The following is a 23,537-nucleotide window of genomic DNA, read 5'->3' as shown; positions in this document are numbered from 1 at the left end:
GCATTCACACCCTGTTTAGTTTGCACATGTTTATGAGTGGTAAGCAGCTCAGCCAAAGAGGGTGTTTCCAGTTTAATCAATATACTTTGAAGGGTTTGAAGTCATACATTTCCCCAATTAAGCAGAAAAGGCAAAGTTTGTAAAAAATAAATTAATAAATAAACTCTACTTTTTTGTGGGATTCTTGGGAAGCAATGCAGCCGTCATCTCCTATAAAAGAGCAGCTATTAAACATGCACATGGCATCATGAATACACAGATGGCTATGTGACTTTCACAAAGCTTGATTATTAAACAAAAAAACCCACCAAAAAACATAAAGAAGACGCTTACTAACTTTTCCCTTTTTCATGGTCTTCATAAGGTAACAAAACTTGGATAACTAATATATGGGAGGCGGTTGCAACATATATGTACATGTTACATGTGAATAATGAAAACTATTAAATGTGATTGAAAGCTGAAGAAAAAAATGGAATATTGAAGGTATTTTGTTTTCCCACAAGCAAGTACATTTTGGTTCAAATGTATTTTAATGCTTTAATGTTCCACTTAAAACAAATCAGATCAACAGTTCTCAAAGTGTACAACAGTTTTATTGATCAATGATCAACTCAGGCTTACATGATTACAAGTATACAAGAAATCACTGAAACTGTGACCAGTGAGGACACTTCCTGTCTTCTCTTCCTCTGTCTTCTTTATCACGGCTGCTCAGTAAAGCAGAGGTCAGATCAAAACCTGTAAAAATCGAATTTAGCCGAAGCGTCTGAATTTGATGTGCATGATCTCATCAACTCTCCTCCCGGCATGTTTAGTCTTTTTTTTTTCCCATATTTTCAACCCAATATGGGTCTCTCAAAGAATTTAGTGAAGCGGAGCTGCTGCTCAGCGGCTTCCTTCTTTGCCTCTGGGACTTTCAAGGTTAATTACACACAGCCAGCAGCTCGCCTCGTTGCTAATCTACGGGTTATGTTCATTTACGGTCAGAGAGGAAGGAAGGGGAGAAAAAGACATCATTACGGCCGCCGCTTCCTTTACATCCACACGTATGGCACTCGTTGAAACACTCACGTAGACACAATAACAGGCACATGCAGACCGTCTTTCCTCTCTCTCTCTCTCTCTCTCTCTCTCTCTCTCCGTCAGGCTGGCCAGTGTTGGGAGTCATCTCATGGACACAATCTGTTATTATTTTACACAACTGTACAAACCGTTGAGTGGCTCTGAAGTCAGCTCCGTCATGGCACAAATATAAAACTCTAAATCTATAGATCTGTCATTCACTTTAAAGTCTGCGCTTCTTAAAAGGTGTTTGAGAAAGGCTGGTTTCACGAAACCTGAACCGCGCCGACCCCGACGAAATTCAGAACTCGGTGCATTTCGAATGCTTCTTCGCCGGTGATGTCATCGACACGCCGACTGCCCTGAAAGCACCGCGGACGACTATTTAATTGAACTTTTGTCAGAGAAGATTTAAAAAAAAAAACTAAAAAAAAAACTAAAAAAAACCTGACACCTGCATCCTTCCACATGTAGATTCCACAACGTTAACCGACCCGACTGTCGGGTTCGAACCTAAAGCCGGGAGCTTCAGTTCATTTGGTCTCAGCAGAGGAGAGAAACAACATTTTGTTCCGATCCGGTATTTGCAGAACAAAAAGCTTTGTGATTAACGAACCACGTGAACATGGAGTTAAAACAGGCACACTGTTAACCCATATAGGACTTCTTAAGATAAGATCCTTTTAGCTGTCTATCAATAGATTCATATATATATGTATAGAGATATATATTTATAGCTGTATATCCACCATCTCTGCAATGTGAAAACATTGGCTGAAGTATCTGAAATACGACGATATATCTGCGATACGTTAATATCTGCCAAATGATCTGCAAAAAGATAGTCGCAGACATTATCTGGTAAAGACTGACATGGTCTTCAAATAAGACAATACTGGGTGACACATGGGTCGGGCTCATTAATCTAGCTCTAATGGTTTCCAAACAATCTTCATAAATACATATCTACAAGGTCCATATAACATCTGAATGGTTTACAGTCAGACGACAAATTTAATAATTCAGTGTTTGATTTTCCCACTAAAAGAAAATCACAGATCTGCACTCACACAGCAGCTCTCTGCTTTGCTTTCAAATGAACTGGACAAGTCAGCTTGGACTTTTTTTTTTCTCTCGTGGAACAGACATCCGGTCCACACCGGAGGTCATGTGACGGCTCGGACGCCGAACTCAACAACTCCAGTTCGTTAGGACCAAAACCAAACCGGCTAAAGTCGTTGAAATAACGTTCACGCTGGTGTCGAGAGTCAAAGCGCAATATATGAAGGTGGAATTCATCCAGTTCATCTGTGACGTGGACCGTCGGCTGCTCAAATCTGAGCACTTGTCGAGCGCAGAGGTCGCCTGCTGCTCTGTTCGGGGCTGAGCCACAGAAATATGTGGAAACGCAACAACTGGGCAGCTGCCACTGAATTTTCTTCACATTAAAACCGCTCGGACTTCATTTGTATGAAATAACCTTGTCGTCATCTTACTTCCTTGTCTTTGGTGCATTGTGGGATTTCTCTCCGGAGTAAAACTGCCTTTGAAAAGCCCCCGTGACGACACGTAATTTGGCGTTAGTGTGGCGTCTCTCCGGGTTTGTGAAACCAGCCTTCGGGCTTATTTGAGTCTGCGGGAAGCGGGACGGACCGTCGGCCACGATGGTCCCTGCGTCCCCCGCTCTGGTTCGGTGGGGGGGCGGCGGTGGTGGTGGTGGGGGTCAAGTGTGGGTTGCAACCGTAAGGCAGCTGGTCTCTGTTTGTGCCCCATAATGCACTGATGATGAGGCCACTGAGGAGTGTGTGAATCACAATCAAAGAAGACGGGTGGAGGACGAAATCACGTGGAAACGTTAACGGGAGGTGAAGTCGGCTGGACGAACGCTCGGTTTAGCAAGTCCACACCTGAAAGAGAGACAGAGAGAGACAGAAAAGGAGAGAGAGAGACAGAGAGAGAGACAAAAAAAGAGAGAGAGAGACACAGAGAAGGAGATACAGAGAAAGAGAGACAGAGAGAGAGAGACAGAAAAGGAGAGAGAAGTAGAGAGAAAGAGAGAGAGACAGAGGAGGAGAGAGAGAGAGAGAGAGAGAGAGAGAGAGAGAGAGAGAGAGAGAGAGAGAGAGAGATTACTGTTTGCAGATTCCGCATAGTTACAACACAGAGGCAGAATAACTACAAAAACATTATACACATTTTTTTGAGATTTGAACTTATTTCAAAGTGCTTTTATTCTGAAAACAAAGGAGGAGGATGAAGAGGAGGAGACGTGTCGTACCTTGACGGTGCTATCCACAGCTCCGGAGAAGAGGCGTCCCCTGGAGACGGCGAGCGCGGTGACGCTGCCCTGGTGTCTGAGCAGCGTCTGGGTACAGATCATGTTGTCCATGCTCCACACCTACAACACACACAGCACTGGCATCATGTGACGTACGAGCACTGCACGTCTCACACACACACACACACACACACACACACACACACACACACACACACACACACGGACGGACGGACGGACACACGCACACACACACGGACACAATGTCTGTCCTCACCCTGAGGGAGCGGTCGTAGGAGGCGCTGAACACTTTGGTCTGGTCGGGGGTGGAGATGACGGCCAAAGCGTAAACTGTTCCCACATGACCTGTCAGGGTTCGCACCTGCTCTTTAGACTCAATGTCCCACACCTAGAGGAGACAGAGACACACGCGCGCGCGCGCACACACACACACACACACACACACACACACGGACGGACGGACGGACGGACACACACACACAATCATCATCATCATCACAACACAAACACCGCTGCAGTCTCTGTCTGAGAAGACATTTTGACATGAAGGTTTGAGTGAGTCGGTGGAACCCTGAATTCATAGTTGATCATACTTCTATGAATATGATGTGGATGCCCACAGAAAAAAATATACATATAAATAGGATCAAAAACAACCTTGTGTCTTGTGAAACAGAGAAGATACGGTGTGGTGTTTCTGGGCAGATGTTGTGTGTTTGTGCTTCCTGTGCGTCTCTCTTACGTGGATGAGGTTCTCGTAGGTTCCACAGACGATGTGGTGGTTGGTGACAGCGATGGAGTAGACGCTGCCGCCGCTCGTCTGCAGGACGTGAACACACTCCAGAGAACGGATATCCCAGATCTGACCACAGGGAGACAGACAGAGGGAGTGAGAGGAGCAGGATGAAGAGGAGGAAGAGGAGCAGGATGAAGACTCCATCAGAGAAAACAGATGAACACCACAGCAACACACTGTTATCTGCAGTGGAAAAAGTACTTTAGCAGCTGGAAACTGTCGATCTTCATCACCATGGCAACATGGAGAGCCATTACTAGTTTAACTGGCCAGTCCTGTTGGCCAATGACAACACGGCACCGAAAACAGGCCAGGAAGACAGAAAGCTGAAACTCCGTCACATATTATCAGTCTCACACACATATTCATATTCGGCAGTAAAATGGCTGCAGCTACTTTCCCATTAATCATTCAGCCCGTCAGATGTGATAAATAGTCCAAAGTGGCGTCTTCAGTCACTCCGTCAAGTGAACAGGCAGAAAACTCAAACATTCAACGTTAAATTCTCACATTTAAGAAGCTACAAAAAGAAAACAACTTCGTATTTCTTAAATGACGTCAGCTCATCAGTTATTGAAAATGTTGTCAACAAGTTATTTTAGTGTCGACCAGCGTCCAGAATAAAACTACTGAGGAGACAGCAGAGCAGATGAGATGATCAGGTCTCTGCAGATGAGAACATACCAGAGTTAACACTGAAGCACTTAATTGAACTCGTATTAAAAAAAAAACCTTCTGTAACGAGCCGTCAACACAACACTGACATCATCAACTTATAAAGGTGATATGATGAACTTGGAAACAAGCGGTCATTTACTGACATCCACCAGACGCAGAGCGACGTTAGTATTCCTTTAAAAGGGACTCAGTCGTGATGGAAATATTGAAATATTGGTCTGTTTTAATGTTCATGGCTTTTCTGTGGATTTCCTACACACCAAAGCGAGGCTAACTTCAGACACACCGGATCAAGTCGTTAGTTGGACGACGTGGTATTTCTGTTTGAATGTGACAGACGTCACCGATAAGGAGAACACTGTGTGGTCTGAACCAGCTTCCATTACATATCGGGAAGCTGCAACATCTCCCTTCTCTCGCTGCCGTCTCTATTTTTAAACTCATCCCGCTGAGGAGCAGTAGTTTAATCATGCCGACTATCCGTTACACTGCAACATACTGCACTTGTATTCAAACGCTGGTCCAGTACTCAAACATTCAAAAAAAAAAAAAAAAAAAAAAAATACTAAACTAACAAAGTTCATTTCTTGCATTAAAAAAAAACAAAAAACAAAAAAAACATTCTGGGATCAAACAGCCTCTTAGGAACTTTGTGTTGAACTTATACGATTGCCAAAAGATTCACAAAAGATCATCTTCACTGGATATTGCCGACATTTGTCGAAGCACAAATATTTTCGAAACAGCTTCTTGAGTTGAGGACCGGCTGGAGACGAACTGCTCCGCTGACGAGCGTCGCAAAAAGGAGCCTAGTCGACCAGACCTGCGCCTCCGTCTCCCTTTTCCTCATCCTTCATTGTTCCGCAGACGTCCCCCGTTCCCTCAACCAATCACTCACTCTGTCCCGTCTTTATCTCTCTCCAGCGTCCCTGAGGTAGTCATTAGTGACCAACTGCAGCAAGACACACACACACACACACACACACACACACACACACACACACACACACACACACACACACACACACACACACACACACACACACACACACACACCTACTACTACACGAAGTACTTTCAACAGTGAGGCAGAGAATAAAACTGACAATCAGCAAGAGACAAAAAGTCTGATTTATACGAGAGGACGACATCCAGTCCACAATATATCCTGTCAGTTTCAACTGTACACACACACACACGTACGTACACACACACACACACACACACACACACACACACACACACACACACACACACACACACACACACACACACACACACACACACTGCAGCAAGGTTTCAGTTCTCTGACTAACACCCAGAATGTGCTCAGGAGTGATAACAGCAGGACGTGCATCGAAACTTCTTCATCCGGAGAACTCCTCTAAGAATCGCTCTGACTGTGCTGATTATTCCCATGATGCACCGGGAGCCGTTTTCTCGGTCCCTCGGGCGGCTGTACGTAACGATGCGATCTTTCCATCTTCCTCCAGCTTTTGATTTTCATGCACTGATTCTGAACTTAACGTCAGCCACCTTCCAAATCCCACTCAGATCTGTCACTGGCAGGTAAATCTGCAGCGAATGCCAGAAACGTTCACATCTTCACTCTGCTGCAAAACTAAAACCTCATTTTAGAACATTCCCGATCAGAAGAACAAATGACATGACATCTAACGAAACATATTAAGTGCAGGACTTGTATTTAACGAATCGTTCGTTAGGCCTGGCTCCCTTAGTTACTGTTGCTGTGTCAAGCTTTCTATTGTAGCATAACATGGATGCAATTTACGATAGAAACTGTAAAACTCGTAGTTTTTTTGTTTTGTTTTTTAACTATGGCTCATTCGTTGCACACAGAAGTCGACGATGAAAGCAGTTTCTCATTTCGAAGTTTGGGCGGCTGAAACGTCACCAGAACATTTCATCGGCTCGTCGGTGTAATCCATTGGTGATGCTGAAATTGTGAAATCTCCCCTCTCCATCTGACTTTTTAAATGTTTGCGGCCATTTCATTTGAATTCATACTTACGCGTGTAACATTTGGCAGAAGCTGTATAGCTACATACTGCAGACAAAAAAAACAGCACAATGGCCAGCTGATGGTTCGTGTAGAAGACATGGAAACGAAGAGACAACGTTCTTTGTGTATTACAGTTAACTGTACCTATAGTACAGCATTATACAAAAATAAACAGTAACTAATTCCAACATAATCTTTGAATAATTTATAAGCTTAGTGGATCATTATTATTATTATTGGAAAAACAAACTTAGGCAAGCAATGCAGTGATAAACAAAGAGAAAAAGGATGAGAAGGAATCAATCAAACATATCGCTACTTTAAACAAGTTTGGTTGGAGTTGTAATGTAGGAATGGAAATGGAAAAACTGAATAAATAACAGGGGAGATGTAATCTGACGTAATGATAGTCAGCTGATGATACGACTCCTGCCCAAAACTAAAGTGCAAGTTTATGACTGCAGGTAATAATCAAATTATTCAGGAATGTCAACGTTATTACCTTTGATTTAAAGCAGATAAACACACGACTAAATCAATTTCTTAAACTACTGCTTGTTTTCGGAGGTTAAAAAAAAACACTCGGGGCATCGGCCTTCACACATCTCCATTCATGCTGCTTCAATGTGTCGAGGAATGTGACCTCGACGCGTGTGGCTGCTGAACTGTGATAGGTCGGTCGTCGCTGAGAGTTTTTACATTTGAAACAAACATATGATTGGAGGGCTACTATTACGACAAAACAAACATATGATTGGAGGGCTACTATTACGACAACTCCACCCCTTCACTGACCTTGATGGTCTGATATGATCCGCTGTACAGGTGGTTCTGAGAGGCCACCAGCGCTCGAACCCAGTGATTCAGACCGGTCAGCTCCTTCTTCAGCTTCAACTCCGTACCCACGATGTCCCACACCTACACACACACACACACACACACACACACACACAAACACACACAAAATTCAATGAAGTTGAAACAAAAGGAAAAAAATAAAAAATTCTTTGCTGGCTTCCAACTGCACAAGAGTGCAGGCTTGAGGAAACACTAAAAATAGCCGCTGTAGTTGTTGGGGATGAAAACTTTATTCAGGCGTTCTGTAAAACTGCTGACACAAGTAACACTAAAAATCCTTTTTACTTCCCTTTAAATACACATGATGCATTTGCCAAAACATTTAAGTGCATGATGTCCCTGAAATGAAGAAGAGAGAAGCTGGGCGGGAGGAGGCACAGTAAGGTAATAAAAGGAAGTCCCGGTGTAGGAGAAGTGACATCACAGACATACACTGTCGGACCAATCAAAACGACAGTGTCGCAACACACCTTGGTGTTTTCCATTTGTCACTTTAATCCCAAATTAAAGTCTACTGTCAAAATAGTGTTTCACCACCATGGTAATATATAATACAGCCAGATTATCATTATTCATCTCATACTGACGTGTTGATCTGTAAATTTATCTCTCACAAATAGAACTGAATTGATTTTAAATTACTCACTCGAAAAAAACATAATAAAACCCCAGAAGGGTTAACACCGTGATACATTCCAGATCCTATTTCACCACTTACACCAGCAATTTTCTCTGTCCTCAGAATTTACAAAAACAATTGGCATGAGAAGATTGTCATATTGCGGTGTCTACCTGTGGAACAGGCTTTCCACTTAATAATAAAAGCTATAAAATAGCTCCCACATTGGAAACATTTAAGGACACACTCCAAACTCGCCTGTATTCTCTTCACTGTAGAATGTAGGACTTTAGGTTGATTTTTAAAAAAAAGCTTTGTTTGTTTTATAGCCCCATTTCTACTTGTATTTGTCTCTCTTAAATACTCGATTAAATACATTATATTCTGTTGTGCAGAAGGCTTTCGAAGGGAGCTGAGCGATACATCTTGTACATGGCTGTACCTTAATGGCCTTCAGGGAGCCGCTGAACAACATGTTGTGGGAGGAGACCAGCGTACACACGGGGTTGTCATGAGCACGGATGGTATTGACTTTCTGCAGCGTCTGGATGTCCCACACCTACGCAAAGATGCACAGCGGGGGGAAAAAAAAAAAAAACACGACGCGAAGTCAAGACACACAACTTCGACAGGAGATGCAAACAGTTTAACCCGAGACGGTACGAGTAAGCCTCTAAAAAGAGGAAGGAGAGTGATGAATGTTACTCACGATGATGGTGCAGTCTGCAGAGCCACTGTATAGCCTGTTTCTATGGAGACCAAAAAAGAGATATCACCGAGTCATGCTTAGGGGGTGAGCAAGGTCATTCCCAGTTGACATGTATGTTATGATCACAGCTTAAATGTACACGTGTGCACTAGTTACCCCTGGATACACAGAGCCAGTACAATGCCATCATGACCCTCAAGGGTTTTCTGACACTTGTAGGTGGTGCAGGTGTCCCACACCTTCGGGGGAGGGGAGGAGGAGATGAGATGTATAAACATACTGCTAACACGCGTAAAAATGGATGTGGGTTGGTATGTATTAACGTGTATAATAACTGTATATGTCAAGGCTGCAACTCGAGGCTGTTTCATGTTTTTCTGTAGAAAGAACCACCTCTATGATTCCCCATTTCTAACACGCAGGAGGGCTGCGAGTGGGAGATATCAGGATGTCTTTAGAGCCGAGTGGGTGAAGGCTGTGTTCAGGCCAAATTAGCAATGTGTCTAAAAATAAAATAAAAAAGTAGGCGGTTGCCATTACATTTACCTTGACCGTGTGTGTGTGTGTGTGTGTGTGTGTGTGTGTGTGTGTGTGTGTGTGTGTGTGTGTGTGCTGTTACCTTAATCGTCTTATCAGAAGACCCAGAGAAGAGCAGGTCTCCGGTGGAGTAGACACAGAGACACCAGACGGGACCCTGGTGACCCACAAACGTCCCCTTACACTTGAAGATCTGCTGGGGATCGTATGCTACACACAGGCACAGAGACGGGATAGACTGGATGTGTGTTTGTCATTGGAAACTGAACGAGAGGAGAATAACTAAAGCTGAAACAGGAGGTTAAAAAGCCAGACGGAGGAGGAAGTGACAGACAGTTTGTGAAGAAGGGTGAGTGAGGGAGAGGAGGAAGGAAGAAGGAACAGCCAGATAAGGCAGTCAGAGCTAAACAAAAATAAAAATTGCATTTTAAATCAGCAGAACTTAATGACTGAATTATTTTAAAACTTGACAGGCTCCAGTTCTCAGGAAAAAATGTATAAAATATTTCCCTCCAATGAGAGAGGCAAAGAGCAGAGGACAGGCAGGTGGATACTTACATCCCAGGATGCCCATGTTGAGCCTGGCATTGATGTGAGACAACTCATCCTGTGGAGACACCGTCGGGGTATATCAAGTATTTGTAGTACTTTTATTCTGGTCTCCAAATCAAAAGGTTTAATCTCGCACATTAATGTTGCCGACACACACTTACGTTAAGCATGGAGGCATCTCGACGAAACTCCATCAGGTCCTCGCTGAGTTTACTCTGGTTCTCATCCAACACATCTGAAGCGCACACGCGCACACACACACGCGCGCGCACGCACACACACACACACACACAAGTTAAGAAAAAACACCTTAAAAGAATATTCCATTATTCTTTACCCACAATGCAACTTTGCAGATTACACGTGCAGCACCTAATGTGGCGCCGTGCTGCCAGCCTCACGCGGCAGTGACGATCCGGCTCCGGAGGTCTGGAAAACTCACTTCTTTAGAAACTCCACATTTCCCGATTTCTTTCATTTTCAAACTTCCGAGTCTTTATCAACACCGACTCAAGAAACAGCATTTAAAACGTGGATGAGTTAGTTGGTAACCTGATGGCTCATTGCAACAATCCTTCATTCCTCCTCATAAGTCATGAAATTAAAAGCAATTCATTCCTGTATACCTGCATGCTTTTGGTTTGTCAGAGTAAAGCAAAAATAAATAAATAAATAAATAATGAAAAAAAAGAGAGCTATTCTGGCTTCTTCTACAAAGACCTTGTAAATTGGCCAGGGCAGCTTTGTTGGAAACCCTTAAAAATGTTAGAAATAATTGGATTATAGTGACATTTCAAAGTAACTGTTTCTGTTAACTATCACCTGCGTCTTCAGTCTTGTAATGAGTCTATCTAGATGAGAAGCAGTCGCTCGGCTGTTTGGCATCATCGTGCGCACCGTTTAACACAAGAGGAGAATGAACGCTGGACTGAACAGAAGTGCAGCGTGAAAAAAATCAAAAGGAAAATGAATAAAAGATTAACTCTAAGATTGAGGTTCATCCGTGTCTGATCACACCATCCATCGCTTTCTGAATTATTATTGAAAATATTCTGTTGAATAAAAAATCAAAAGCAGAGTCCGAATTTTATTAACCAATGAATCAGCAACGATGGATGCCGATTATTTTTGTTAGTTTTGAGGTATTTTAGAGAACGTTGTTGTTGCCGTTTGTTTTTCAGAGAAGGTTACCAACATATTCATCCACGTCTGTATCACACGTGACGTACTGTAGTTCCCTCCGCGGCCAAAAGACTCACTTTTTACACACAAGCTGAAAACATCTTCATCAAACCAGGTCACCAGTGTGGATCCGTCGTCTCACCTCAGACCAAAACAAAACCTGTTCAACATCGTACTTCTACCAAAACTGTGGTTTTAACTCCAGCTGCTAAACATTGTATTATAAAAGGTGTAAATGTGTCCTCTTGGATTCTTTAACATCCTCTTTAATCGAGATTTGTTTTAACCATGTATTCAAAAAATATCCCATCTGTACAAAGTTTTAAAATGACCTGACAAAAGGTGCAGGAAATGTCTGTACATATAATCATTGTTTGGTAATTTCAGCTAACAGCTGAAATCACTATGAAACAGTTGTAGATTCACATTAAACTACGACTGCCGTCGCAGATGTTTCCTTACTGCTGTACACAAATACATCTAATCAAGTGAACCGGGTCGTCTCTCCAGGGAATATGTCCACGAAATGCAGAGTTTGGTCTTCAGTATCTGTTGTATTGGTATAGTGTGAAAACGGGTCTCCTCAACTTTGTGAAATTAACAATACGAGTCGTTCTTTGGGACGTTCTCTTACAAATCCTGCCGTGTTTGATATTTGGCCGACGTGAACCAAAGTACAAACGCGTCAGACGAGAACGTTATGAGAATAACCATAGCACCTGTTCCTCCGCAGCTGCCTCTACACTGTCACTGAGCAACACGCTAACAGTCCACCCGCTCCGCCGGCGTGTTGAGCGACGTCCTGATCAGAGCGTCCAGACATGCAAATGGCAGCGAAATGTTACAAACAGAAATGTGTGTTTTGGCTGAATGAGCAGGTAAAACTGAATCTTACCGAATTTCAGCTCCAGGTTTTTCTCGAGCTGATCTAACTTCTCGGACAGTTTGCCCAACATGGAGCGTAGGAAAGCAATATCCTGGTCCTTCTGGGCTAGAGTCAGCTGCATCTCGTGGAACCTGAACGCAGCCGAAGGCCACAGAGGACGTGCAGATAGACGAAGCGCTTAGGAGCTGGTTGACGGGAAGAAACAACCGAGTCCAAAACAAAAAGTCTGGATATTTGAATATAGCTCACCTGTCATCAGTCTGCTGCAGAAACTCCTTCAGGCCCTCAAACTTACACACCTCCAAGTGTGTTTCATACGTGTCCTGGTTACCTATGAATGTGCAGCTGTTTGGAGGCAGAAGAGAGGCAGGTTAGTGAAAGGAAGGTGCTATTGACAGATATGGTACAGAAACACAAAAGACAAAAAGAGTGGCAGCAACTAAGCAAGAATACTCAAAAAAATATATATTTTCATTTCGTTTTTCATTTTGGGAAAGAAATGGAGAGAGGTGCAGCAAAATAATGTCACCTTTCCTCTTTGGGACTCACCCGTATTTGGAGTGTGGACATTTGATGTGCTCACACTCTTTGAGGTGAGCCTCCAGGTTCATGGTGAGCAGCGGGGGGCAGGAGGGGTTGTTGGGGCACCGCACCGGCCTGTAGTCACAGCTGGCCTCGTGTTCTCTGCACAGAAAACACAGAGTTGGCGTGAGGCGAGCAGAGGGCAGGTTCGGAGCGGATCGAAATAAACCGGCGCCAGCAGCTTTGCAAAACGCTCCGTTTCATTTCACATTCGCGGCGAACATCCTGTCAAATCTTCCTTCCTCGCTTCCTTACTTGCGCGTGGACAGTTTGATGGTGAACGGGCAGCCCAGCGGGTCCACCTCGTAAACGCCGGGTTTCCCGGCCACTGTGGACGTGGGGGGGGCCGCCGCCGCTGCCCCGCTGGCGCCGCCGGCCGTGGCCCTGCAGCCGTATTTACAGTGGATGAACAGCTCGCCGATCTGCTCGGCGACTGCGATGTTGTTCACCACGACCGTTAACTTGGCCGCGTCCACCGGGCACTTGTCTGCAAGGAAGCAGCGAGGATTTTATCAACATTACAACAAAACAAATACTTTGAAAAGGTGCGCCGTCGCAAAGGTCTCACACAAGACGCACCTGAAGTCAAGGCACATCGTCTGCAGAAGGTGTGCTGTGGAAGGAGGGAAAAGGAGTGCTTTTGTTATTGAGCCTTTTAATACATTTAAAATGCGCTGCCCCATTTGTTAATGATGCTGTCGGTCAAGCTTTCTGTTTGCACATATGCAGCTCCTAATAATCACAGGGGTAAATTCACTATCAGTTTAATCAATTTGTAGCAATTATCAAAGCTGCCGGTCTCTGATTTCAGACAGAGGCAGACTGAAACAGGCCTCTCATTTCAAGCAGCGACTGGGGATTTTGATGTGGTTGATTTTCAGTTGAAACAAAGACAGTTTCTAGCTGTATACAGATGGCTTTATCATTCCAGGGGACATTTTTTTTTTTTTAAATAAACTCAGCAAAAAAAAAAGAAAAGAAGTCTTTAATTGACTTTGTGGCTAAATATATGGCAAAGAGGCTGAGAGTGGAGCATCCTCACCAGGAAATAAAGAAATGTGCATTGTTATAGCACAAACAACAGTGGTTAGATTTATGCCTTGTAAGTATGTTTCAGATGATGCATTAATATAGAAATAACTTTTACAATAAGGAAAAACATAAATGTAAACTTCCTCTCAGCCCGGTAGAGCATGACATCTCTGCTAACGTACGCCTGCACTCTAAAACAGTATCTCGGACCAGCTGCTGCACAGCGAGGAAATGTTACAGATACTGATCGTGTTATTGTGATCAGGGACTATTTAAATAGTAGTGAAAAAATGTCCCCTTACAGGCGGGCGGGCGGGCGGGAGTGAGTGAGTGAGTGAGTGAGTGAGTGAGTGAGTATCTATCTGTCCATCCGTATCTATGTATCTATGTATCTATCTATCTATCTATCTATCTATCTATCTATCTATCTATCTATCTATCTATCTATCTATCTATCTATCTATCTATTCCCATAAACTAAAGTAGTAAGAAATGTCCCTGACCTCCGGGAGTAACGAGTTAGGTCTGTTAAAGAAAAGAAAAAAGGAGACGCCATCATCCAAACTTTTTAAAGGTTTAGTGAGTAGGATTTAGGGGGATCCATTGGCAGAAATGGAATATACAATTTATAACTATGTTTTCATAAGTGTAGACCTTTCATGTTCTTTGAGTTTCATGGCCACTGTAGATTCTCCTACATGCTTGGAGGAGGGCGGTGGAGCGACCTCGCTGCAAGATGCCATTAACCCTACACATTGCTCCTTTAAGAATCGTCATTAAACACTCTCAAAGAAAATGTATACTATCGTGATGAAAATCTCAAGAAGCAAGACGCAGTCAAAACCCAGCATATGGCTGGACAGTGTATAAAACACTTGAAGGGCTTTTAATGTGAAACGGATACAGGATGTTGCGGCATTCGACCGGCCAATGGTGTAACTTTATCACTAACCCAGTCAGAGCCAGATACTTGTGTTTTTCCCTGTTGTTACAGCCCAGACCACAAACAGTTCATTTAAAACTATTTCAAGCTTTTTACGAGCTGTTGTACTAAGCATGAAAAAAAAAAAAAGAAAAAAAAAAAAAAAAAAGCAGAAAAGAAAAGATCAAACACTGGGAGACCGACGGAACGAGAAAGATGGGACAGATGGAGAGAAAGCTTGAAAAGACAAACGTAAACTCACCCCACATGTGGTGATGACAGGGTCCTTGAAGACATTACAACACAGCTGGCAGCACAGTTTGACTGACGGCTGTTCGGCAAACACCTGGGGCTCCTGCTCACAGACACACATTTGTTAATTTGATCAGTTACGGTTTCAGCTCCAGAACTATGCAGTAAATGTGTTGGTGTGCATCTATAAATGTGACTATGGAGTATCAGCTTGGCGTGTGTTTCTGTTTGCTTTCTGTATAAGCGGTATATGTTCGTGCTGGGTGCCATACCGTATCCTCCTCCTCTTCGTGCAGAGAGAAAGTGGAGCGCAGAGACATGTTGGACTCGGAGTGGAGGGAGCGGACTGAGATGGCCGAATCGGACCTCCGAGGGGTACCAATGGGAGGCTGAGGTGAGCCAGGAAAACAGTGGAGAGAAGAGGTCAAAGCTAATTCACATATAAATAGTATCGTAAATTAATGTTTTCAATATCAGATCATGTTTGAAAAATGTCAATTTACAGGAGTGTGTGTGTGTGTGTGTGTGTGTGTGTGTGTGTGTGTGTGTGTGTGTGTTTGAGTGCTTACCATTCCATCGTCGTCATCGCGAGGGGAGTAGGTCAGCGTACTTGAGGAGGAGGGGGTTCTTCTGTGCTGCTTGAAGGTGCTGGATCCTTCCGCTAAAAACGTGCAAAGCAACAAATTCACAAGAAATGAAGCCAGAATAACAGAGTTACTTACACCGAATATAATAAGAGAAAGAAGGAGCATTTGGAAAGGTAAATATTAACTGCGAGTCACCTTTAGCTCCAGCAGCCACGGCTGAGAAGGTAGGGCCAAATGATGCCTCCATCCTGCTCTACAGTGAAGAAAGTTAGATAGATTCGTGGTGGGGGGAAAAAAAGGGAAAGTATCAACTATTTTTAAACAGAACGAGTTATTACAACAGCAAAACACCGCAAATCACGAGTACAATGTAGATATTTGATACACAAATCTTTTCCATGTCACATGAGTGTCTCTCACCCCGCTGCCAGAGTCTGCCGGGGGGGTGGAGGGGCTGCTGGGGATGGCTGCTGTGGTAGCGGCTGCTGCTCCTCCGGAGTATCGATTGTAGGGAGGCGTCTGACTGCTGCTCATAACCCAGAGCGCACACACGTATGTACACGGAAACACTGGCAGCGAGCCGGACTGCTAAGCCTGGGGAAGAGGAGAAAAAGGACGAGGAGGTTATTGGACATTAGTGTGACACCTACTGCAAAAACAACAACAATAATAATAATAATAATAATAATAATAATAATTCTGGTAGTTTCTCTCTAAGCAGCCCTACAGAAACCACACTGAAAACAGGATAAGCACATAATGCAAGCCATAAGTTGGATTTATGTTTTAACAGTGACAGAAAAAAAAAAAACAGGGAAAAAAACCATAGACCCACATTTGGCTCAAGACATGTTGGCGACTGCCAGCTGCTACAGTAGAGCTTCAAGCTCGACGAGAGGCAATGCAGTGAGGACAAAAATAAAAAAGTGTGTCATGCAGCTGTTACAGCTTTACTTTTGTAAAGGAGACATTGGACCTACATCACTGGACTTGGGCACAACAACACAATCCAACATAATGATTTTGATTCACTGGTTACAGCAAAGAAGACACTTATGAAGAATACGTTTTATAGTTTAAGTTGGTTCAACTGATTGTTATCTGTAGTTTCTAGAAGTACTGCAGAAAAGATTCCAAGTTGAAATCCAGAAACAACAGGAAGTTTAAAGTTCAGCCAGTCTGTAATAATGATCTTTTACAAAAAAAAACCACTGAACTTGTAACATTTCATTTAGTTAGTACTGTGTCCTTTTTTATTTGCTGACAAATTTACATAAATACCTCAGAGTGGTATTTGTACCACTACTGATCTTATTTAGGGCATTGCCTATGGTGAGAGCGATTTAAAGTAAGTAGTATAACATTTGAATGCCATTATAAAAAAAATGAGAAAGCCCTGATCTCTTGGTACCTTACAAAAAAAATAATATACACATTTTCTGCTTTTTTCGGGAGTGCGGCACTAAAATCTGATCATGATAGCTTAGTAGAATATATGTATCGAAAGGGGCATTGGGAGTAGAGCTGAAATTATTAGATGATTAATTGGTTATTTAATTCAAAATAAAGTAACAATTATTTTGATACTTAATTTGAAGCACAGATGCCTAAAATATGATTCATCATTGTCCAGATTGTGGAGCTTTGATTGTGTTCTGTTCCAGTAAAATGAATATTTTTTGGCTTTGAACTGTTGAACAAAACAAGATATTTGAAACTTCACTATTTTCTGACATTTTACAAAAAAGATTCATTGATTCACTGCTAAAGTAAATATCAGAAATAACTGTTAGTGCTCTAATGGACGTGAAAACTTTGGATCAGTGCACTCTTAGTAAATACAATACAGATGGGAGCAAAACTCAGGCACAATGTCAGCAACAGCTTAGAAGAGGAAGTGTTAAATTGCAGAAGTGACTACTTATCATTTGAAATCTATTGTAACCTCATTGTAGATACTGGGCTTTGAGGAACGCACTCACATATTGAACATATGCATTTATCTACGAAATCATACCAATGCAATTATGCTTCTTACTCCCCCGTTAAAGTGAATAACCCTTCTGAGACACACAAATAGCTGAGAAAGCAAGAAAAAAAAAATCAGCTGTTAGACATGAGCAACATTGAGTCATATCAAGGCTTTAATTAGGGGCACTAGTGAAAAGTGACCAACATCTGCAAACCCTCAAATACATGGGGGGGGGGGAGCTGAGAGGCATGAGAGGGAGGCAGCAGCACGGGCACAAAGGGAAGAGGGAGAAGTGACAGCCAAAAATCAGTGACCCGGACAACGAGGTGTTGATGGAAACACGAAGGTATGCGGACTGTCAGCTCGATGCTGCAGAATCAGTCTGTGAAACAATCCAGGACCTCTAATCCGCTCCGACCAGCGTCACCGGCTCTTTTCACCGGCCTGGAGATTCCCGTAAAGGGGAGCCTCCACACAGAGGAGGGGGGCGGAACACACACACACACACACACACACACACACACACACACACAACGAACCAAAGTTGAAGAAAGCTAGCAAGCGAGCTAAATGTTCAAAAGCTAGATGTGCAAGAGCGTACGAGCCTCGCACCTGTTTATCTCGTATGAAGAGCTTCTTTTTAAAGGTTCCCTGCCAGCCGTCATCTTATCAACAATGATTTAAAACTGCGATAATTAGCGAGCTAAAGTAGCTTGTTTGCTAGCTTAAGTTAGCTAATGATCCATTTTTATTAGCAATCCCTGCTCCTCCTGGTCCTTGGCAAACTCCGCTACCCACCATCACAGAATCGGCGCTATTTCGCAGTCATTGCGATACGTATTCTTAAAAAGGTGGTTTTGTTCATTTTTGTAGACTTACCATTCTTTTTACAACAGCCTGGCTCCGAGTCTGCAGACGAATTCCTAAATCTTCCTCTCTGACTCTCACTTACACGGAAGGCTCTGTTGCCGCGGTGCAGTGTGGGTATTGTAGTAGAACGCGTGCAGCCGTCGCCTCACCAGCGTCCTTTTCTCCGCTGCAGGACTACGCTACCCACAAGCCCCTTCACGGAGCTGCCATTGAACTCGGCGCTGTCAGTAAATTCCGCACAGCGAGTGCAGAGCGCCCGGTTCACCACATCCATCCACATTCCCGGCGGTACCGCGTCGTTATTGGTTCTCGCGGAGGCCCAGCGATCATGCGACAGCAACCATCACGTTTTACGGCTAATGCACGTGCATGGTGGTGTGATGGGGAGATATTCTGACCAACAACACAGAGAGAGTGTAAAATACGGTGCCAGATGTCCAAGGGTGATGCTGCGTTTCTCCTAAGATGAAACACTAGACATGACACTACCATGTGATTCTGCATCATGTAAATCAAATAGCAGGTTAGACACTACATGCATAATCTATACATCTAAACGTGCATTGAGGGATACACTTAGACAATAAATATACAGGAGACGGATGTATATGCAGGTTCAGCTGTCACTAATGGATCTGGGATGAATTTGAGCCCACTGCACTGCATTTTGACTTTGTCTGACTGCCTGATAAATAGCATCCTGTTTAAGGAGTTATTGCGCTTGTGTCACCCAACTGCTTACAATGACAGGTCATGTAGAAATATTATTATTTAAAGACAATAAGATAATATTTTGAATATGGGGATGTACATCTCTAGTATCTACTTTGTTGAACCGTGTTAGTGTCATGCTATTATTTGTTTACATTGTTCCACCAAATCAATCTAGATAAATTCATCCAGTTATCACACTTCCCATGAATTCAGAACCGAGCTGTTCTGATTTTCATTGATTACTATGAACTTTCTTTTAGTTTAAGTGGCAATAAGAGAAGTGAAAACAAATTCATTCAACAAACCGTGTAAGAAATGCAACAAAATACTGTAATACTAAATTAAAACTGCAATATTGCTTGATGATATTGGCACACACAGTGATACCTACAATCTGTTAACAACCACCCACAGCTCTGGACAACAATGTCTAAAAAGTTGCCAAACTTTAGACCGAGCGACATCAGCAAAGAAGAAATGTATGTGTCATCAAGTGATCTTCCTGTAAAAGCTTGTAAAACCTGCAGCAGTCCTTGCAACAGCTTTTACATTTTAAACGAGTCGGCGTGAGAAATATAGTTTTTCTGTCTTGTTTTGTTTTGTTTTATTATTATTCCCTTTTCTCCTTCACAGATTCCCAAGAATTTTCAGCTACTTGGTGAAAGTATTCAGTGTAAATGGCACTTTTAGTAAGGTGTTTTCTGTTGCTATGCTTACTTTGTTTCACCAGAAGAGGGAGCTAATTATTCATATCCAGTCAGAACATTAGGCCGTGAGGCCAAAATGTGGTTCTAATGGAAAATATAATTGTTATCCATATTGGTTTAAAAATGAACTCTGCCCTGACTGTCACTACATTTATAGATTATGGAAATGACAACCTTGGTGCTGAGGTTAGCAAGTATTTGTTATAATTCGAAATAAGACAAGGTGCAGAGAGATTGAGTGATGGTAAACCAGATAATAGATGCTAAAATAACAGAGATATCCTTGACTAGCTGGACTCAACAGTGTTTGCCACAGGAAGTGACACAATACGCTCACCGTCAGACGTCAGCATAATATTAAAGTAAAAGTACTTAAGTAATAATGCTGCAGAAAATAAACTGGATGAATTAATAATTTATACAGCTGAATGTGTTATTATTATACACATTTTTTCATGATCTGTGTTGACTTTCACAGCAAAATGGTGTGATGTGAGGAGCAGGGAGGAGAGGTGCATGATGAACACTCAAGAAACAACATGGATCTTCCATCGACACGCATGTGGCGGATCCGAGCAGCTCTGCAGCCTGGAAACAGGAGGTGCAAGTGAATAGATACGCACATGTAGAGACAGAATGGAGCAAAGAGGAAAGAGAGAAATATCAAGCCTGAATGCCGTAATGCAGCCGTGAATAAAAGATGTTTTGAATGCAGCTTTGTTGATGTGGACACACACACACACACACACACACACACACAGCGTTCCATTAGAGGAGTCACAGGCCATTAGTAGCTTTATCTTCTTTTTGTGGGACAGCACTGACAAGACTCCCCTCTCCAGCAAACGCTCACAAACATTTTGCCACGACACACACATGCAGCCAGCCCTCTCAAACTCTCTGTTACAGATGGTTCGGACGGGTTGCCACACTGCGTTTCAATTGTGATCATAAAAGCCGAGCAGGCTCTCGAGTCCACAGAGAGGGCTTCATTTTCTGAAAGGCTGTCCCTCCTTTCATGCTGATAAGACGCCGCAAACAGCTGTCAGTGTGCACAAAATATCTTTGCCAGTCTCACTGAATGTGCTATCACAGAATGTTTGATTGTGTCACACTGGATGAGTCTTCATTCACAAAACACTTGTCTCCTTCTGTGCAGATAAACATGCCTGTGACGGCTGACAGTGTGCACAATACTCCGTCTTCCCCCCCTCTCACACATGAAACACACTTTGAACGTGACTTTAAATGTTTTAGCCAGTCGCAGTAACTGTGTCTTCTGTCTGCAAAGCACTGTCTTATTTTATTTTAAAGAGGAACTGCATACATTCTGTTTTTGTGGCACTTTGTAAGTTTTCACCAGGGGAAGGTGATCATCGGAACTGTTATTATAATCCCAACATCATTCATGTTTATCAGAGTTAGCTATCAATTTAGCTCCATGGGTGCACATTTACAGTTTAAAGCCACTATAGTAAATATTTTTAAAATAACAATGGATCACACATTTGGAGGTGATGATAAACAATGAATAATTCCCACCTGACTGTGGTTCCCCTCAGCTCTGTGGAGCATTTTAGTGTCTTTCAGCTCATTGGTTAGGCTTTCATGCCCACAAATCTATACTGTTTTGGTTCAATCAGTCCCAAAACCAGAGTCAACACAGCCAAATGACTGATTATGTTTTACGGGAAGTCCTGGATAGACAATTTATCATACATTTAAAAAATAGTAGCCTACAGTGTGTTGCTGGCAGCTTGTTTCTGCTGCTCCCAGTTATTAATATTAATTATTATGATTATTAACATCAGTTATTGCAGTATATGCTGGTTTTGACTATTTATTTAGTCATAAATATTCAATGTTATCAAGACGTTGTATTTGAAATCAAGTTTTGAAACCAAATGTTAAGGGACTTTAATGGCATGTCTTGCTTTGTTTTAACCATGCTAGTCATGAGGCTATTGGGATGTTGGTCTGTTGGTTCATCACTTTAGACCTTCCTGAAATCTCTCAACACCAGTATCTGATAGATTGCCATGAAATTTGGCTTTTGGTTTTTCTTTTTTGTTTATCTTTTGTAATTTGTGACACACACCAAACCCAGAGTTGTGAAAAAGCCTGTGGGTGTGTCTGGTTTGATTGACATGCCTGGGGTGCAGTCAGGTTTCCCGTACAGGTGGGCAAGCGTAGTGTTCTGGGATATTCTGTCAGATCAAGTCCGATCCACTGTTCGCTCCTCCCCAATTCATCTCAATGTGGTCACTGGCTCCGAAAAACAAGATGTTGATGGCTGAAGTTCCAGACGTGAGGCTTGGTTTTATGTGAAGCACTTTGAATTGCCTTGTTGTTAAAATGTGCTTTCAAAAATAAACTCAAAATGGCAGTCCACAACTCAATTGTTGACATCAGAGTAGGTTCCTGCTTGGCCCTGTGAGCATGTTGACATGCAGTTGTTCGCATTAAGTCAAAGAAAAATAAAGTTTCTGAAATCCAAAAATGTCTTTGAGGAGCCTGCGACTTTTTCCTGAAAGAACCCTCAAAGAACTATCACAAATTGTTCTTTGGACTTTTTGGAGCAACATTTATGGTTCTTTGAGGCACCATAAATGTTGCTCCAAAAAGTGTTTGTGGATCCTTCTGGTTCAATAAGGAATCCCTTTTGAATGCTGTTCATGAATATAATTGTTGATCATATTTTGGCATTACTTTTCAATTGGTTAATCAATTAAATTACATGGGTAAAGGATTAAAAACATTAGCCTCATGAAGGCACATAGTAAAAAAGCCAAACACTTGTAAAATCAGTCACCATTAGTGTACTGAACACACACATTTATGATGATACAGATTTAAACACACACACCCTCTTTGTAGTGTCATGTACAAATTACTTTTATAAGGTACCTTGCAAATGAAAACGGAAACACAGTTCTTTAAGTGCAGGCTCCACTTTAAAACAAGTCACGTAAAATGTACACACACACACACACACACACACACACACACACACACACACACACACACACACACACACACACACACACACAACAATGCATTAAGTTAAAATTAAAAGTCTGGAATTAACACAACATGAGTCTAAAATTAAATTCATCAGAGATCAGTTGCACTTATCTTTCTGCATCAATGTGTGACACAGCCAGCAAGCACACACGCACACACACTCCACAAAGTCGCCTGCCCACCAAAACACACACACAAGCACACGCTGATATGTGTACACTTGACCTGGATAGAGACAACAGGGTGGCAACTCTCCCCATTGACTGGGTCCATTAGGGGCCAAAGTGCAGCTGAGCCACATGCTGTAGAGCCACATAGAGGCACACTGGATTACAGAGAGATAGCCAGGAAACACAATAGAGGAGGGCAGGGTGGGGGCAGTGCGGTTGGTGGAATAAGCAGAGCAGGATGATGGAAGCAGCAGCAGGAGGGAGAGAGCGAGGACGTGATGACGGATGAGAGAGAATTAATTTATTTTCATGGAGGTTCCATTTTTATACCGTAAACACGTCCACAGCTGGCAATTGTGCAAACATGTCCTTTAACTCACTTGCTTGTGATTGGAAATATGAACCAAAGAAACAGATCAGACACAGATATATCATTTGTCCATTCATTTGTTAAAATTAATACTTTTTTGCATATTAGGAGATATCGATTGAGGTCAGGGT

At 42.6% G+C, this 23,537-nt stretch overlaps 1 protein-coding gene across 2 annotated transcripts; it reads right to left on the bottom strand.

The window, feature by feature from the left end:
* Window positions 1–580: 580 nt before the first annotated feature.
* traf7 (TNF receptor-associated factor 7) lies at window positions 581–18,530 on the bottom strand. Of its 2 annotated transcripts, XM_069149834.1 has the most exons (23): window positions 18,431–18,465; window positions 17,953–18,019; window positions 16,000–16,173; window positions 15,775–15,832; window positions 15,562–15,653; window positions 15,265–15,381; window positions 15,003–15,095; window positions 13,366–13,399; window positions 13,042–13,273; window positions 12,754–12,888; window positions 12,454–12,549; window positions 12,214–12,335; window positions 10,298–10,371; window positions 10,143–10,191; window positions 9,667–9,794; window positions 9,204–9,286; window positions 9,048–9,087; window positions 8,781–8,897; window positions 7,657–7,779; window positions 4,107–4,226; window positions 3,621–3,752; window positions 3,344–3,463; window positions 581–2,972 (listed from the first exon to the last, which is right to left on the bottom strand). In XM_069149834.1, the coding sequence occupies exons 3-23, from the start codon at window positions 16,111–16,113 to the stop codon at window positions 2,958–2,960; spliced, it is 2,094 nt and encodes a 697-aa protein (XP_069005935.1). In that variant the 5' UTR covers window positions 16,114–16,173; window positions 17,953–18,019; window positions 18,431–18,465; the 3' UTR covers window positions 581–2,957. The 2 variants fall into 2 exon arrangements, with proteins under 2 accessions (XP_069005935.1, XP_069005934.1); XM_069149833.1 differs by lacking the exon at window positions 17,953–18,019 and having other exon boundaries at window positions 18,431–18,530.
* Between the last annotated feature and the right edge of the window lie 5,007 nt (window positions 18,531–23,537).

This window comes from Embiotoca jacksoni, unplaced genomic scaffold (assembly GCF_022577435.1).
Source record: "Embiotoca jacksoni isolate LCO1_2020_lvr unplaced genomic scaffold, fEmbJac1.0.p SCAF_15, whole genome shotgun sequence".
Taxonomy (NCBI): Eukaryota; Metazoa; Chordata; class Actinopteri; family Embiotocidae; genus Embiotoca; species Embiotoca jacksoni.
This window is presented reverse-complemented; position numbering and strand designations above follow the sequence as displayed.

Coding starts and splice junctions, on each gene's coding strand:
- traf7 (XM_069149833.1), bottom strand. CDS start 16,113: ATGAGCAGCAGTCAGACGCCTCCCTACAATCGATACTCCGGAGGAGCA. Junction 12,336..12,453: donor CTGCAGCAGACTGATGACAG/GTGAGCTATATT, acceptor GGCTGCGTTCAG/GTTCCACGAGATGCAGCTGA. Junction 3,753..4,106: donor CCTACGAGAACCTCATCCAC/GTAAGAGAGACG, acceptor TGTCTCCTCTAG/GTGTGGGACATTGAGTCTAA.